Source organism: Drosophila obscura, unplaced genomic scaffold (assembly GCF_018151105.1).
Source record: "Drosophila obscura isolate BZ-5 IFL unplaced genomic scaffold, ASM1815110v1 contig_1, whole genome shotgun sequence".
In the NCBI taxonomy this organism is placed as follows: domain Eukaryota; kingdom Metazoa; phylum Arthropoda; class Insecta; order Diptera; family Drosophilidae; genus Drosophila; species Drosophila obscura.
In genome coordinates this window covers 8,373,153-8,391,022 of record NW_024542679.1, presented here as the reverse complement: position 1 = coordinate 8,391,022, position 17,870 = coordinate 8,373,153, and the positions used below count along the sequence as shown (strand labels likewise).

Sequence of the window (17,870 nt, the reverse complement as noted above, 5' to 3'; positions counted from 1 at the left end):
GTAGAATTTGTGATTGTAAGATTGTTGTGTTGTGGAACAAAAAGCTATTAATATGCATCAATAATCCAGTAATTGAGAGTGGTTCAATGGAAAATACGACAGCAGAAAAAAAAACCGTCGATTTCAGCTTGAATTGAATTGATTACAAAAATGGATAATTGAATAATTGCATCATGGTACGGGTTAAGTGTAGGGACGATGGTTTATGTATGTATTCGTGTGTATATTGGAGTGACCTTAACTTATTAATATACATATAGCTACGAGCATATTTATGTGTAATCTATTCGGTAATTAATCAATGTGGGCTTTAGTCAAGAGCGAGTCCCTTTGAAGTCAAATTTGAAATATAATTGAAACCAGAACACCAACTGTAATTCTACCCCTCAGCCTGTGGGCTCTACTCTACGTGAATGAAAATATAATAACACTCGAAAACTTATCTTTTAATCAGACCCGGGAACCGGAACAGACCGAAAATAAGAAAAGCAACAAATTTGACTGGGAGAAAGGCGCAGAAACACCGCCGTCAAGGCGTTAAAAAACAAAAGATAAAGACGGAAAGAGAGGCAACGGTAAAATGCCTTTCTATTTTCACCAAATGAGGGAAGCAGGAGATGGCAGGCTCAAGCATTGGCCAACGCCAACGTTTCCATAATTCCAAGGGGAGAAGGCGAAGGCGCTCCAAGGACGTAGCGGTAAACGTTAAAATAGGAAAAATCAACAGCCGAAAAGCGTAAAAAGATGCCAGGCAGCAGTTTTCCTCCCCGCCTTCACATTATTTCACTAAACTTTTTTTTTGTCAATCTTTTTCTTCAGGACAGCAACGACACGACACGTGAGGCTTTGCACCAACAAAAATCGTATATATAGATATATATGTATAGACATACAGTTATGTACGTTTGCATGCTGAAATATCTAGTGTTGTCTGGCTGCGGGTGCGTGTTCGTGTGAAGAAAGTTGGGTAAAGGCATATTTTTAGGGCTTGAACTACTAAGGAATGTTGGCCAAGGAAGTGTTCAAAAAGCGATGCGGTTTATCGATTTGTAGATATGGTCTTTAAATAAACATTAAATACATATATGTTCTATACAGTATTTTTATATAAATAAATCAAATAAATGCCTAACAAAATATAAGGATCAAAAACAATATTATTTAAAGCTGCCAACATGTTTGAGTTCGAACAGAAAGTGTCTCAGCTCGAACCCAGTTGCAGGGGAAATGTTCTAGTTGCAGGGGAAAAATGTTGTATTATACAAGGGAAATGATAAAATAACAGTAGATTTTTTAGGCAATTTTCATTTAACAGCTGCATTCTATAATATCCCCTGGGAAATTACCGTTAATAATTCCCCAAAGTGTTTTATATTATACAATTTTTTTGTATAGAAAAACCATATTTATAGTTTGTTCCGTATTTATAAATCAATCCAGTCCCATAAACAAAAGTTTTATCCGCCATATTTTAAAACCATTTATATATGTATATAAAAAATTGTACGACATAAAACAATGCAAAATTTCCTAGAGTGCTGTGGGCAGCCATAAAATATATTATATATAACAAGAAAGTTAAAAGTATTTACTTACTGTGGCTTCCAGTTAAATCGCGACAAACTTTCATTTCAAATGTGTAAGAAATATACACAAATATTTTCAATGGTTGCAGACAGCCAATGATGGTCAGATCTCTCGTATTCTAGCCTCTATCCATCCGGACAGCCATGGCTTTGTTGATTAATATTCGCCTCAAATTAACGAGCGGACCGACGGACTAATGGATATATATACATATGTGGTCGGAGGGGCATCTCTCTATGCGTTGCAAACATCCTCTGGAAATAGAATATACAAATGGAATTCGATGAATGAAGTGAATATGGATCGCGTTTTTATATTTTTATTTTTATTTTATATCATTGAAGGCTAATTTCTTATTTTTTGTTGGTTTCCTCATTTGTATGTTGATTATAAACAAGAAATTATTGAATTTTTTTATCTAGTTACACTAACACCGACATGACCTGCAGAGTCTGTAATCCCTCACTGCTCACAGCCCACGGGTTCCGGCGACTTAATAAATATTTCCATAAAGGGACTCTCCTCTCACCCAGCCATAGCCATAGCACTGCTCGTACTTTACAAAATACATACATATATGGTATATTGAATTATTTATATGTTAACATTGTTTTGTATTTTATTTATCTGTTCCCGGCTATTTATAAAAATATCAACAAATATCAATTGTTCAGATGTTGCATTTTGTCTAAGATTTGAGCTAACAAAAATACGAAACAAAAACAATTAGGCAAAGAAAAAAACAAAACAAAAAACAGAGAATGCTTTCAATGCTAAAAACAACACACTGACCAAGCTTAACAGATTCGTTAATAAACTCATATTGTTATGTGTTATACAAGTACTATCAATCACCATTTGGACCGGACTCTGTGGGCTGGCAACGCAAAGTAAATCGTAAAGTAATGATACAGAAAACTTTAACAAATATTCCATTTCGATTTCGTACAGCGTTAATCGATCACACACAAGCACACACTTATCCAAATATTTAGGTCTAAGTCAACAGGGTTTTTTTTCTTTGTTATATCTTTTCAGAGTGTTATAGATCCTCAAGTCAAGAACAGCTAAAATCAACCACTAAAAAAAGATATACTAGACACATTTCAGTTATAGTAGAAGATATACAACATACATATGTGGTATTAGTACAGACAAGAGTAGTTTTGCTTACGGCAAATGCTATTTGCATTTTACGAGTATATTCTAGTTTTAATAACTTTTTTGAGCTGACAGATATTTTGTGGGCAAGTCAAATCAATTTTGTAAATTTCGAAAAAGATTTCAGAGTATCATTGAAGCAGAGCTTTTTATAAGAATTAAAATATCTTTAAATATTTCGAATCCGTAGGCACTTTAACCATGATATCTACGAAATCTAGACGCCATCTACGACAAGAAGAACCATCTTTGAACACTTTCTCTTATAACTTTCGAATAGAATTCTGAAGAATTTTTGCGTATTTTAGAGAAAAGAAAATGTTTCTCTATATTATTTTATGGGATGTTTCTCTATTCACAATCTCTCTCTAGCTCTCTAACTCTATCTCTATCTCCCTTTCTTTCTGCAGAGTGGAATATATATCTAAGTAACCCATTTCACAAGAGTTTTCTTCCTGTGGAAAGGTTTTAATCAATCATTGAAACTACATAAAAATAAGTTTGAAAGGGATATGGTAGAGAGTAGACAGAGCTGAGATTCAGATTTAGAGCTCAAGTAACAAGTAAATAGAGTTTCTCTTGTAAGCCTTGCAATCAGTCGATCAAATGCCCGTTTAAATATTCTCAAGCAAAGCCTCTGGGGTCTGTGGATCTGTGGTCATAGCCCCAGCCAACTCATCACTAATATCCCCCACCGAAGTGCTCACCGTAGACAGAAAGGTAGACATGGTGGCATTGATCACCTCAGCACTGCTGCCAGCCACGGTGCTGTACAGAGCCAGGGCTGTGGTGGTTATGACCGTGGCCAAGGCCGGGCTGGCTGTGGTGCCCATGGAACTGGTGCTCTCGGTTAGAGGACTAACACTGCTGCTGCTGCTGCTGCTGGCGGCTGCTCCAGTTAGGGTCGCAATCGTTGCATTTAGCAGGAGCGGAACCAGCGACGTGGCTGCGCTTGTGCTGGTTGTGGGAGGGACGGTGGTGCTGCTGGTCAGCGGCAGGGGCGGCATATGGCCGTGGCCATGGCCGTGAATGTGTTCCAGCATCGACACAGGCACATACGGAAACGAGGGGCAGGGATTCAAAAGCTGCGGCCCCAGCATGCTCTCAAACACGTAGCCAATCAGGGAGCCAACGGTCAGCCCCACATTGTAGGAGAGCGTCATTATGTTGCCCGTGACCTCTTTGAGCGTGCCCGGCACCTTGGCCGGCGCCAGTATCATGGGCAGACTCCCGGCCAATCCGTTGGTAATTCCCAAGGCGATGGTGAAGACAAACGGCGCCGTCTCTCCGGATATGACGGGACGCTGACGCGGCGCACAGCAAAGCAGTAGCAGGGGCACGAGCACGATTCGCAGGCCCGACAACAGTATGAGCTGACGGCGTGACCAAGGATACGGACTGGCGGCTAGCATCTTACCGGCCACATCCGACAGGTTGAAGCAGAACATCAGCAGGACGGGCATCCAGGAGCCGAGGGCACACGACTGCACCTCCACATCGATGCCCGGATACAGGGACAGGGTGACGCAGTAGGCCAGGGCAATGCACACCATATACGGATAGATGACCTGTGCCACGCGCCACCTGGCCACAAATCCCTCGCGTATGTCGCTCAGTTTGCTCGGCCTGCAGCGACGCGGCTGGATCACGTGCTCCACCTTGAACGCAACTGTGGTGGGCGTGGTCAGCTCATGAGGCGTCGACGGCAGATCCGATGGCAGCTGGCCGAGTGCCTCGATGCTGCTCTCGCCGGCCGTGGGATTGGACAGCTCGTACACCGGATTACTGAAGCTGAGCGTGTTGCTGGCAGCCGCATGGCCACCCGATATGGTCGTGGTGGTGTGTGTTCCATCCATGGAGAGCACTCCATAATGCGTGGTGCTTGGGACGCCATCAATCTCCTGCTGTTTGCAATGAGAGAATAAATAAGAGAGAGAGTGACTAATTAGCTTGTGTCCATTACATTGCTTGGTAGAGCCACAGCATATGGATGTCTGGCATAATCTGTGGCTCTGGGGCAAGTTATTGCGAGCAACACTCACCTCATCCGGCCGCAGAATAATCTTGGAGCAGGCCTCCACATGGTAGCGCACAAAGGGCGAATTGATGGTGGCCCGGTGCAGCAGATAGCTGAAGATTATGTACAGCGTCGATGTCAGAAAGAAGATGACCGTGGACACGCGATCGTTGTTGATGAGCAGCTTGGTCACCACCCGATTGGAAGACACTAGAAATCCGGCAATGCTCTCGCCGGCCATCACAGCCTGCGTATACTGCTGCGGCAGCATCGAGGCGAATCCATAAAAGCTAGACTGTTGCACCGTGCAGCCGATGGCAGTCAGCGCCACAGCGGACATGTTCACCAAATATGCGGTATTCGTGGCAAACATATGCCAGGCTACCTCGCACACGGCCACAAACACGAGGGTGGTAAACGACACCATATAGCCGAAAATTACGCGCTTCTGGAAGGGAGCCAGCGAGAGCACAATGTTGTTCAGCAATACCGTGGCAAAGGCGACAAAGATGTATGTCATGGACATGTCCAGGGCCACATGTCGACCGGGAAAGCGTCCCTGCCAGTAATCCGCGGCGATTATAAAACTGCAAAAAGGTTTCCAACATAAGTTAGGTATTTAAATACTTGATGGAAGAATTGTTTGCTTACCTATTGTAGGGCAAAACAAAGCCAATGCCCGCTGCCATCAAGGCCAGATACACAGCGCGCCGCTGATCCTTGGGAGCACGCGTCTCATACTCGGGACTGTCCATGCTGGCAGGATGTCGGCGGCCGCCCTCGCCGGCCGGAATACTGCCACCCCTGTCACGGTCCAGCGGCTCATAGGTAGTCTCCTGTCCACCCACGTCCATTCTGGTTCCTTTTGGGGGGTTTGTTTATTGCTGCGATTTCCGGTTGGGTTGCCGCTTTCAGCTTAGCTGCAGTTTTTGCTGCAATTAATCGTCTCTCAGTGTGGGTGGCGTTTGCATTATTTGCATTTGTTGGGACTGCTGGTTGCAGGGTGCACGTTGCAGCAGCAGCTTCGTGGGAAAGAGTTTTACACACAAATCGATAGACAACAGGCACAAGTTGCCGCACTTGATGGCATATTTGTGACCCAAAACCCAAAACTATGCACTGTGCCGTGGGTTTCCACTTTCGTGTGTGTTTGTGTGCTGGTTATTCAACGGCAAAACTTCACTTGGTAATGCTTTATTAACGTGCTTCGAATTATCCTTTTTGCCATTTATTTAAACTGTTTTTCCTGTGGACTGTTGTCCTGCTGGACATATTTTGGCTATGCCCATGTCCTGGCATTTTTCTCACCACGCCCGCCACTGCGCATGTGGCATACGATTGATTTTGTTCAACTCTGCTCAACACCCACCCACGCGTTGCTTAATTGGCCAAAATCAGCCTGTTGTTGGCTCTGTCGGCACACAAAAACTGTTTTTCCTCTCAATTGAGCCGCTTTCAGCGGCTTTTTAGTATGACCAAGTCGGCTTTGCCTGTAAATGATCCTAAAAATACGCTGGATACGAGTGCTGGGTAGCATTTTTTTTTTTTAATAACGTATACGCTTGATGTTCCTTATTTAGATAGATTTATATTTTAGTTAGATAGATAGTATGAATGCTTTGTGGATTCTTCTGCAGTCAACTATCAAGACTGGAGCTTTTTTTGTGTCTTCGTGTGACTATCTACACATCATATAATAAATCCTTTCTAAGACTTCGCTAGCCCTCGAAACATGGTATATGGAAATAATCATTTACCCGCTTCAGCAGAAGAGATTTTGATGGGAAAGGAATTCATGAATTTTGTGACAACAGATCTGAAGTCGGACTATTCCGCTAATTATCCAGACAAATAAGACAACCGGTGTTACACCTACGCAAAGTGAAGTCCAGGCAAATGCAAATACAAATGGAAACCTAAATTTGATGAAATCTTACAACAACAAATTATACCATAAGAAATGCATACCGATTTAATATATTTCAATACACATATTCAAATATATCAACAACTATTTCTTGCAGTTTATAAAAAAAATTTTAAAACCAATTTAAAAAATACAAAACAAATACAAAACAGTTTTGTGACCAGAAAACAGCTTGAAAACTGTATAAGGAATATTTAGCGTTTGAGAACGGCTTGCAATCAATAGTTAATACTCAGCTTAATATTATATACATATTGCAGACGAATATACTCAGGAATGAGCCTAATTTAGAGCTTCAAGTGATAACATTTCCTTTGCGATTATATTTTATAGGGAGTAAAATATAGAGTAGATTTTATTGGTGCTTCCTTGCTGCATCATCATAGCTGGGTGGCAAGTTCTACGAATGGGGAAGCAACAGTAAAGTAATTATCAAAGAATAATCAAAGAAATATCGCTGGATAAATACATTATATGAAGGAGGCATTTCGCTGGATCCAGATGGACCGGGACGAGGGCCGCCTTGGTTATAGGGTGTGTTATAGGCACTTGCAGCAGCTTCGGCTTCTTTGGAATCTGTATGGAGCACAAAGCAAAGAAATTCGAAATATATTTCATTGGATTTTCCAATCTCTATTGTATTTTCCAACGGCACACAGACGGTTCCATCTCTTACAGTTTTCGTGTATTTATCGGATGAAACCGGGGACGAGTACAGTGCACAACGGCCTTTGGATTGGATAAAAATAATGATGAGTGCTGCCAAATCTCGCTACTGAGGATCGCATTTGTGGAAGGAGGTACAAAAGAAAAAAAAAAACAAGAGTTAAAGAAGAAACCATTAAACAGGCACTCGAAACAAAGGCATAAACTATTCTAATTGGAGACTCGGCTTTTGTTAGTTTTCTGTGGGTATAACGCATCAAAAATTAAATCTTACTTGTTGGGGGGGTTGGATTTCATTTGTTTGTTTGTTGGTAGAATGTCGATTTTTATTACACTGTAAAATAGGTCAAAAGAAATGTGATTCGTTTTAGGTTTCCCAACGGATGCGACTGGCTTTCGCTTTACTGAATTGGTTTTTTTTTTTTTGGTTAGATTTCGCAGTGATGGGGGATTAGGCATAGAAAATAATAATTTGTGAGGGGAATACAAAATTATTTAAATAATTTAGAAAATATTTCCAGTTTCCCCGTTGTTCCCATAATTGTATAAAATTATAATTTTTGTAGGTAATAAAATGAGATTTGCTTGATTGGTTTTTTGTCGAGGGAACCTTGATATATGATACTTGATACTCTTCTTCTGTTTACTTGCTTTTTAGCATTTTTTACTTTCATCTAAATGCGTCGCAATGCGGTGAATAATTAATGAATATGTGAATGAATCTCAAGGATCTCTTGTGGCTAATACTCACTTCCTGGCGGCAGACTGAAGCCCATGAAACTGGCCCCGGCAGCACCAGCAGCGGCGCCTGCTTGCTGCGGGGGCTGCTGCTGTGCAGGAGGCGGCCCTCCTGGCCCTGGATAACCGTTTGCCTGTTGTTGAGGCTGCATGAAGCCACCGGGCACATTGTTATACCCATTGTAGCCGCCATACGGAGTCGGACCATTGTAGGTCTGCGCCGGCACTGCATAGGGAGGAGCACCGGGTGGACAGTTTGGGGCACAGGCGGCATAAGGCGGCGGCTGGACATAGCCGCCAGCCCATCCCTGCTGCTGTGGCTGCTGCGGTTGCTGCGGCTGCTGCTCCGGTGGTGCTGAAAAACCATACCAATTCGGTTGATTCGATGGCGCCTGAGGCTGTGGGGGTGCTGGCTGATTGTTCGGCGGTGCTATAGATAGACGAGATAGAAATGCAGAGTGCACCGAGTTGTGGGGTTAGACAAAGCGTTTGCGGTGCAAGAATTTCAAGTGATTCGTTTCCAATTTTCAAGGGGGAAGCATCGCAAAACAAAAGCCGAGTGGTGGGTGGGTGGCTGGGTGGATACTTACTGATGCCCGGATACGGCGGCGGATTGTCGCTCATGAAGACCGTATTCGGTGCTGGGCCACTGAAGGCATCGTGCTGCGGCAGCCATCCATAGTAGCCCGGTGGCGGCTGGTAGGCCGGTGGCGGAGCCTCGTTCCAGTTACCAGCCGGCTGATACGGCGGTGGATCGTCACCGGCCATGCCCCCGCGATGGTAGTTGTTCATGGCTGTCTTGGCCGAACGCAGCAGCGCCTGGCCATACTCAATGGCACCGCCGGCCTTGAAGTGCAGCTTGAACTTGACCTCGCCCACATAGTTGCCGTTGGGCTGGGCGCGCACCTTGCCCTTGATGTAGTTGGCCCCAAAGACGGGCTGCTCAATCTCCACATCGGACAGAGCCACGAATGGAGCACTGAAGGACTGCATGGTGTCCGCCGACTTCTTGCTGTTGAAAATCATGCGATGCGATGTCAAATAGATGCGTCCCGCCTTCGAGCCCTTGAACACGGTATTGTCCTGGCCCGAGAAGTCCATGGTAACGCTGTCGCTATGGAGCAGTATGCTGATAGAAGGGGGGGACAGGTACAATTGCACTGGTATTAGCATTCAACAGATAGGCAAATCGATAGCGGGCGACCCAACTGGCGACTTTTCGCTGCTTCCACACGTCATGTTTACACATCTTCTGACGTCAGCGAGTCGGAGTCCCATATTGGCCATAACGGTACGTATGTACTTACTACTCGCCAGCGTGTATGAGCACGCCATTGTTGGCATGGGCGGTGTTCACCGACATCCTGCAAAGTCTTCTAAATTAGTTCCACTATAAATTTTCGCAAGTTTTTGCGCTGTTTGTTTTTAATTTCGTTTTCCGGACAGCTGATGAATCATAGAGACAGTGTGTGCACATTTCTTTATTTGTGAAAAAAAAGCATTGTCAGTCGTTATTCTGGCCAGATCATTGCATTTTCTTCAATCAGCTGGTTGCTTGCGCACTGGGTGGCAATGCTGGTCATCTGTTGTTCAGTCAGCTGTTTGTTTGCGCTCGGGGTGGCAATGCTGGTCGTCGGATTTAATTTTAATACATAAAAAAGGCATTTTTTCGCTCTTAATATGTGTAAGTATTGAGTTATGTGGTGGAAAATGCCTTTAGACTGCTAAACAAAGTGTCCAAAAGTGAAATACTATATGGAAGTGATGCTGGACTGTTACAAAATGGTTTTATTTCACTTTTGGCTGCCCAGTGCTTACGCCATTTTGGAGCCCTACCACCCACTCCACCCCCAAGAAAGAATCGAATTGTAACAAGATTCCCCTGCCCCCCGCCCTGTCCTAATTGCCAAGGTTCCCGTTCAGCTGATTGTTATTTACCGGCTTTGTAATTAATTTGACTGCTCTTTTCTGTAGTACCGCTCTTTGGGACCATGCCGAATGGCGTCAGTTTGCCAAATCACCCAAACTTCCTCAATCAGTTGGCCGCCGCCATCTCGACGGCAGCCACATCCTCAACGGTCAACAGCAACAATGCGGTTGTGGCAGGCACGACGACAGCAACGCCCGTCAAGCAGACGCCCAACAAAATGATGAAGCCGCTGGCACAACAGGGCAGTGCCCCCATGGATCTGGAGAACGAAAACGAGCTGGATGGACATCCGGCGGATGTGTCCTCGACAACAGGCCTCAAGTCATCGGTGGATAAGCTAACGGCCGCATCGTTGTCGCTGCCCGATGCCCAGCTCTATCTGAATGGCCTCATGCACACTCCGCCGGGCTACTTGTACTTTCCGGCTGCTGCACAAACGACTGCGGGCGGTGGAACAGGTGGCACGCCCACTGCTGGTGCGACGGCAGCAGCGACAGGTAACAGCAGCGCAAATGCAGCACAAATGCTGTTGGATCCCACGGCCATGATGGCCGCAGCCATGCAACAAATGCAGCAGATCCACTATGCCACGGTGGCGGGAATGCCCACGGACGGGGTAGCTGGACTGGATGCAGCTCTAGCCGCGGGTAAGAATGCAGCACATTCAAGTGATCCTTTGATGGTGACAAAGTTATCTCTGTTCGCGACAGATGGCTCGTCAGTGGCTGGTCTTAAGGAGGTGATCAAGACAAAGAATTGCATTTTGTTTCCACCCAATCCCAATGCACCGCCGCCTACGATAAGGGAACGCCCGCCCGGATGTCGTACGGTATTCGTTGGCGGTCTGCCGGAGAACATAACCGAGGATGTGATCCGAGAGATTTTCGAGTCGTGCGGCGAGATAACCACCCTGCGCATGTCCAAGAAGAACTTCTGCCACATACGCTACCGCCACGAGACGGCCATCGATCGGGCCATCTATCTGTCTGGCTACCGGTTGCGCATCTCGGCAATGAACGAACCGCCGAACTTTGGACGCCTGCACGTGGACTATGCCCAGGCGAGGGACGATCAGTACGACTACGAGTGCAAGCAGCGGCAGCTGCAGCGTGAGCAGCGCCACCGTGAACGCATGTCGCTGGATCGAATGCGTTCCCAGTCGCCGCCGCCAATACCCCACTACACGGAGCACGAGGCCACCGCCGTCGCCGAGCAGCTGCGCAGCAATGAGACCTTTGTGAAGGCCATACAGACGATCAGCGTTTGGCTGGAGCGTGGCGATTGCACCAAGCGGAATGCCAATGTCTTCTACTCGATGATCCAGATCACGCACGCCCATGTGAGGCATCTGCATACGGACAAGCAGCAGCTGGAGGAGGATTTGCGCAAGGCTCGCGAATGCTATCGCAAGCAGATGGGCACCATGTCCACCCAATGTAAGTGGGCCCCCCTAGTGGGGGCAAGCAAGCCCCTCAATCCACAAAAGCTTTCTTAGCTCCTAGTCTAGTCGAAAATTTAGGTGCCGCCCCGACCCGCCCCCTCCCGCCTTCCTACCTCGTTTGAATCTTCTATTTTTCTGTTTTCGTTGCGCCCGGGTTTAGCCTCCATAGAGTCTGTAAATCTGAACAATCAACCACACAAACACACACACACAGAAAATACATATATATCTACGCGTATACACCTCATACACTAGCAAATCTAGTCATCGATCTACCGTACACAAAAACTCACTGTCTAAAATCACAAAAGCCGAAGGGAGTAAACCCAAAATCCGAGCATGGATCAGGTAATGCCCAGCCGAAAGCTAGAGACAAACATCAAGCGCCGCACAGTGGCCGAAAGTCAATTTGAAAAGCGATCAGAGAGAAGAATAAAGTAACAATCCAATAAAAGGTATGCTCTAGTGCAGAAGGGCTTTTTAAAATAATTTTTCATAATTATTTTCAATTGGAAAACGCAAGTAAAGAACATGCCCAAAAATGTATGCATTTAACACAGATATCACAAATAAGAGTTGAGCTTAAAAAATGTAAGTCAAAAAAGTTTAAGGAGAATTACAAATTTTTTTTTGTATATTATTGTTTTTTATTTCTAATTTTTGTATCTATTATAAAAAGTATAGATCTTGCTTTCCCTAATATTAACCTTTTTTAAATTGCAATCAACTGAATTTCAATAAATTCCTTGCTTTAATTTGCTTGTCATGTTACATATTTCGTACCACTGTGCGGCCAAATTCTCAGTCATTTCCTTATTTGTGTGGAATGGCAGAAGGCAGTAGGCTGGCCTCAAAGGTTTGTAAACCAAGAAAGAGAACAAATTCAAAAGATCCATTGCGATTATCAAGGGACGTAAGTCCTTTGCAGTCTTAGACTCTGGCCAGGCCCGAAAACCGAAAGTAAACCACAGACTAAAAATACGAGTAGGTAACAAGTCGTTGTATTCTCTCTAGATTGTACCTAATATTATAAATATCAACTATAAATAACCATAACTATATACCATATATACATACATATATATTTAAAAATGCTATGCGAGGGTCTCTCAAGTAGTTTTCTTTCTACTTATCATTTCTCACTCATTTTATTCACAACGAAAAAAGTCTAGTTCCGAAAAGGTGATCAAATCAAATAGAAAGAAAAAAAAACAAACAAAAAAAGATAAACCTTAAAACAAAAAACTACCCTCTGCCCTCCCTTAATATTATTATATATTATTGCATTATTGTTCAGTCACTCAGATTGAAAAAGTGTTCAATGCCGCTAGTCACAAGAAGGTTTGGGACCATTTCACCAAAGCCCAAAGAAAAAACATCGATCAATGGAAGAAGTTAGCCACGGTACGTACTAAAATGTTCAAATAATCAATTACGACACACACACACACACATACACACACAGCTTCAAAGATGTTACGACCAATGTTGTGTATTAAATCCCCACAATCCCCCCAATTTCCATTGCTGCCCAATAATATACTTGTTACTACATACTACTCTACTATATATTGCTCCTTCTGTTGCTGTTGTTGTACTCTTTGTTGTTCTAGTCATATATGTATAAATAGTAGTCGTATCATATTCATTTGTTCAATGTTTTGTGTGTTATCAGTAGCGTCGTACCCCTATCTGCATATCTGCATGTCGCCCGTTCATATCACATCTCCCTATCCCTAACCCCTCCTTTATGTGATCGCAGATGCTTTCAGCTGCTAATTGTTGTTTATTAATTGTTAATTTCGTTGTTATTTGCACAACATGTCACCACTTTATTTGTTTGTTCGCCCTCCAATCTGTTAACAAAACAAATCGAACTCTAAGTGTTTTATTTGGTAGTAAAGTTTAGTAGCAATTTACATTTATTATTTGGTGTACGCTTACTCGTTGTACCATCATTAAACATAGTGCGTACCTACTATGAGGAATGGTTTAAGCTTTTACAGCTCTACATACATTTAAGATCATTTGTCAATAAGGGGGGGGAAATGTTTGTGTTTTTTTCGATTTAGATTATTTCAAACTCATAACTTTTATTTGTAACCACTGATTTTAAATATTCCTTTAATTAATAATCTTTAGCAAACAATTCCCCTCCATGAATCACCTAATCAATCGGGTTATTTTTTGTACATGTGTAACTTACTGCATAGCAATCGAAATATCCGTATCGTATCTCTCTCTATCTGTAATGCTTTAGAGTCTCTCTATCTCTTACTTCTTAGCTTTTGGTATAACTTTCATTTTAATGGATTTTCTATGCCCATTTCTAACTAAGCATTTGCATAAAAAGCTTTCACTACTTTTAACTAAACGTAAACCTTTAGACGAATGTCCACAAATTGGCAAATTTTGGAGAAAAAAAACAAGGGAGAACCCAGAAAAAAATTTGAAAATTTGATGGCCACTCATTCTAAATTGAATTAAATTTAATTGGTTTGGTAAATCGTAAGCGGAAGAACTAAAACAAATCAGAAAATCATTGATGCAAACCAAAAATTTGTGTAACAAATACAAATCAATAATTAATAGAATCCAAATGAAGGAAAGAAAAGAAACATTTGTAAAATACTTATATGAAAATGGCGAGGTAAGTAAGGCGGAGTCGTGAAACGAGGAAAACCAAAAATTTGATACATTCCTTATACTCAAATTTTATAGCTAGGTTTATAGAGATTTTACTTTTGTAAGCAATGAATACGATTACGAATACCACAGAAGAAATGCTACTGATTGCAGAGCAACGGAAAACTAATCAATGTTCTCTTACCGTATGCCATATATGCAGGAACTGCACTCGATCAGAATCAATGATGATGATGAGATGGAAATATCAGACGATGAGCGCGACTACGATAGGCGGGTGGGCGGCAAGCGAACCCGCTATGATAGCGATAGTCTCAAGGTAATTAAACACACATATATATTTTCCTCGAATTTCCACTGATTTTCTCTTCGTTTAAGGACGAAAACGATTCGCTGCGCTGTCAACTGGAGGCCATACGCCATGAAATGTCGCTGGAGCGCAGCGATTATGTGCAACGCGAGAAGCAAATCAAGGTCCTGCAGGAGACCATACGCAACATGCAGACCCAACTGCTGCAGACCAAGCTGCGCGAGCAGAAGGACACCAAGCACATTGAGCAGCTCGAACGCAACCTCAAGGACGCCGGCGTGAAGCAGCTGCTACTCAAGACCAAGATCAAGGAGACGGCAGACAAGCTTAAGGACAAAGAAGCAACTCTAAGTGCCACCGCTTCGAATGCGGACTACAGCAGCGGCGACTCGTGCAGCCAGGAGGCAGCATCTGAGTCGAGGCTGCCACCACGACGACAAACGTCGGAGCTGGAAATAATTGACATTGATAAGGTGGACGATGATGTGCGCATTATCGAGCATCAGAGCGGTGTGGTGGAGATCCATGAGATTGAGGATGATGAGAGGCAGGAGTCTGCGGCCAACAAACCAAAAGAGTCAATTACAGAAGAGAGTTCCAAGGCAAACAGTCTGGAAGTCAGCACAGAGAATACTCCAACCTCATCCAGTCCAGAGGTGAGTAAATGGACAGTTTCCTTGATCGTTGATGCACTAATCGGTTCCATTACAGCAGAACTTCAAATCCCTGGCCCTGGCAGAGGCCAAGGTTATAGCTTTGACCTCGGCCTATCTGGTGTTGCATCCCCACGGCGCGGAGATAGCCAGCATTGCCAGCTACCTTGTCGGAATGCTCGACAGGAGTTCGGGACCCAGGAGCCACGATGATCTTGCCAGCATACTCAAAAAGTACACAAATCTCTTCAAGTCTGAACAGTCGGAAACCAGGTGGAAGTTCGTTGGTTTCCACTGTGAAACTATAGAAACCCAGGCGGAATAGGATGCGGATATCGAAGCACTGAAATAGCGCTAAAAAGAATTCTTAACTGTGGATTTATGCAGAACATGGACATGAATAAGATGAACAATTAAATGCTTTAATTATGCTACAGATATATATCATAATGCGTAGGGTTTAAGGAGCAAAAGTCATGAAAAGTTAACCAAAGAGAAGGATACGGACGGAGATGGAGAGACTATGCGATGCAATCACAACTCAATGAGAGACCAGTAGACGTAGTTAAGGATTTATCTGATGGAAGACAAGACACCACAACAAAACTAACTACCGTTTCAATTATTTAACAGAATAAATATATACACCTAAGCTAATTGAATCTATCATATACAGAATATATATATATGTATGTATATACATATGTGTATACATACATCAATATTTTAAATAAGCTCAGAGGCATCGGCAGTTTATGATTATGTGCAATGATGTTTTATGTTTAAAAAGGAGAATGGAACCAAATACATATTATGCTAAACCAATTCTAAATCTGCAATTAATACTATGGGTCAAATTTGCATATTTCTTTTGTGATTCTGGGCACCGGTATGCCATTTATGCATACCTGAGAGTGAATCGCCTTTATGGGATCAGAATATTGGATGAATAAAAAGCTTTTGATACAAAGCGAAAAATATATCACCCAAAATATTCCAAATCATTTTATCGAAGAGCTTTAAAGTGTTCTGTTTTCGTTTTCCTGTCTATCCTTTTCGTCTGCAGAAATCAAACCATGCATTGATGAAATCAACCTTAGGTCCTTGAATCCTGCACGTATGCACGTACGTGCGAAGCTTACGTTTCTTGCGTAAGCCCATACGAAATGCGACCGAGAGCAGCGGCGTGGCATGTCCTCTGCCAAGGACAATACAGACGCAGAGCAGAGCAAAAATCTGAGTCAGCAGCATCCCTCTCCGCCTACACCGGTAAGCTCACAATATGGGATGTGGGCGTGTATGTCTGTTTTTGGCTGTGACGTGATAAACTCTCCATGGCAAGGAGTCTGCTTTCTACCCCAGCCACCAGCCAGTTGTGACGTCAAAGATTCGCTTGCAGCGCAGGCAGCGCAGCCGCTTATTGAATTTAATAGGCGCTCGAAGATTAAGCATAAACCGTGCAAAACCGTAAACAGCAAAACCAAAAAAAAACAACAACCAGAGCTTCAGAACATTTCGTACATTTCCCGCGCTGGCACCAGAGAATGCCAAGTCGCTGCTTCTGCCTCTGCCTCTGCCAACGTCGTCGTCGCTGCTGGCGTACAATTCTGTCGAGCTACTTACTCGGAGGCCTGTCCATATCAACGATATCAGTCGTTTTAGCGAATTCGTCGGGCGCGCTTCTCCCCAAAAAGCCCAAGTGCAGCCAGAGAAGATAATTCGTTCACATAACTGTGTCCCGTCCGTCCCCCAGTGTGTGTGTCGTCTGTGTCGGCGTCTGTGGACCGCAAGAAGTAACTGTTTTTTGTAACAAGCAAACTGTAATTTTGTCCGGCCTTCTTCTCACTTCTCTCTGCTGCTGTATATTTTAATATATAATTACGTGCACTTTCTTTTGTGCAAAAGACAACAACAACAACAAAAACAGCACGAAGCGGCAGACTTCCTCTCCAGCTCCAGTCAAAGGACGATTCAAGTTCAAAGAGCGGGAAGCTGCAAAACCAAAAGCAGCACAAGAACAAAAAAAAAACAGCCGTTTTGTTCTGCATTTGTTCTGCGGGTAAGTTTCGGGTCCTCCATGTCGGTCGCCCGGTCTTAGTTTTACAGTTTTAAAGCCACTGAGAAACAGCACACAAAAAGTAATAAAGAGCGGGAAAAATTGGCAAAGTTTTCGACAAAAAAGTGTGTGAAAAATACATGAGTGATTTTTAGTTATATATATATATAATATAATAAATAAAATACAGTAAAAAGTAAATCAGTTGAAAATGTTTTTCCATAAATTATAGATATTTTGTTGAACATTACTTTCACAATACGGTATGTATGTACTTAATATGTACATATATAATGAATATACCCCTATATTCCCTTAAAAAAAATGCGTAATTTAGGGTCTGTCACATGAAAAACACTTCAATAAATCACTTAGATTATTCTGAGGATAGAACAACGCTGAAAAATGTTTTTTAAAAATTGGAAATAGAAACTGTTTGACGTCAAAGTTCAGACCGAAAATCTCTTATGAAATCTCATTAGTGTACCATAATTTTGCAAATAAATATAAAGAAAATGGAATATATGGAATACTAAATACATATAAATTATAAACAAACCGCCGCAAAACATTAACCAAAGAGAAAGGAAAAGTTAATCCGATTTCCCTGATTCTGTCAATAGGGAGAAAATGCTATGGGTTCTCTTCTAAGTAGATAATTAAGAGCACTGCCATTTGTTTGGAATATCGCTCGTATGGGACGAAGTGTTCCATCGTCATGGGCCTTCCCTTTGCACT

General features: G+C 43.1%; 3 protein-coding genes across 14 annotated transcripts; 1 reads left to right on the top strand and 2 right to left on the bottom strand.

The window, feature by feature from the left end:
- Positions 1 to 2,736: 2,736 nt before the first annotated feature.
- On the bottom strand, positions 2,737 to 6,660 carry LOC111070467 (equilibrative nucleoside transporter 4). Of its 2 annotated transcripts, none has more exons than XM_022361018.2 (3): positions 5,417 to 6,660; positions 4,791 to 5,352; positions 2,737 to 4,652 (listed from the first exon to the last, which is right to left on the bottom strand). In XM_022361018.2, the coding sequence occupies exons 1-3, from the start codon at positions 5,617 to 5,619 to the stop codon at positions 3,363 to 3,365; spliced, it is 2,055 nt and encodes a 684-aa protein (XP_022216710.2). In that variant the 5' UTR covers positions 5,620 to 6,660; the 3' UTR covers positions 2,737 to 3,362. The 2 variants fall into 2 exon arrangements, with proteins under 2 accessions (XP_022216710.2, XP_022216711.2); XM_022361019.2 differs by having other exon boundaries at positions 2,737 to 4,649.
- Positions 6,661 to 6,726: 66 nt separating this feature from the next.
- On the bottom strand, positions 6,727 to 9,581 carry LOC111070468 (WW domain-binding protein 2). 7 transcript variants are annotated; one of them, XM_022361022.2, is made up of 5 exons: positions 9,404 to 9,581; positions 8,687 to 9,225; positions 8,110 to 8,451; positions 7,162 to 7,268; positions 6,727 to 7,092 (listed from the first exon to the last, which is right to left on the bottom strand). In XM_022361022.2, exons 1-5 carry the CDS (start codon positions 9,457 to 9,459, stop codon positions 7,048 to 7,050), a joined length of 1,089 nt encoding a protein of 362 aa, XP_022216714.2. In that variant the 5' UTR covers positions 9,460 to 9,581; the 3' UTR covers positions 6,727 to 7,047. The 7 variants fall into 7 exon arrangements, 5 of the variants coding, with proteins under 5 accessions (XP_022216714.2, XP_022216712.2, XP_022216713.2 ...); XM_022361020.2 differs by having other exon boundaries at positions 8,110 to 8,526; positions 9,404 to 9,580; XM_022361021.2 differs by lacking the exon at positions 6,727 to 7,092 and adding an exon at positions 7,369 to 7,467 and having other exon boundaries at positions 7,174 to 7,268; positions 8,110 to 8,526.
- A 121-nt stretch (positions 9,582 to 9,702) lies between these two features.
- Positions 9,703 to 15,896, top strand: LOC111070465 (ecto-NOX disulfide-thiol exchanger 2). Of its 5 annotated transcripts, none has more exons than XM_022361015.2 (7): positions 9,703 to 9,780; positions 10,071 to 10,673; positions 10,737 to 11,462; positions 12,765 to 12,871; positions 14,316 to 14,432; positions 14,492 to 15,079; positions 15,138 to 15,896. In XM_022361015.2, the coding sequence occupies exons 1-7, from the start codon at positions 9,777 to 9,779 to the stop codon at positions 15,399 to 15,401; spliced, it is 2,409 nt and encodes an 802-aa protein (XP_022216707.2). In that variant the 5' UTR covers positions 9,703 to 9,776; the 3' UTR covers positions 15,402 to 15,896. The 5 variants fall into 5 exon arrangements, 4 of the variants coding, with proteins under 4 accessions (XP_022216707.2, XP_022216706.2, XP_022216708.2 ...); XM_022361014.2 differs by having other exon boundaries at positions 15,135 to 15,896; XR_005967797.1 differs by lacking the exons at positions 14,492 to 15,079; positions 15,138 to 15,896 and adding an exon at positions 13,855 to 14,117 and having other exon boundaries at positions 14,189 to 14,394.
- The last annotated feature ends 1,974 nt before the right edge of the window (positions 15,897 to 17,870 follow it).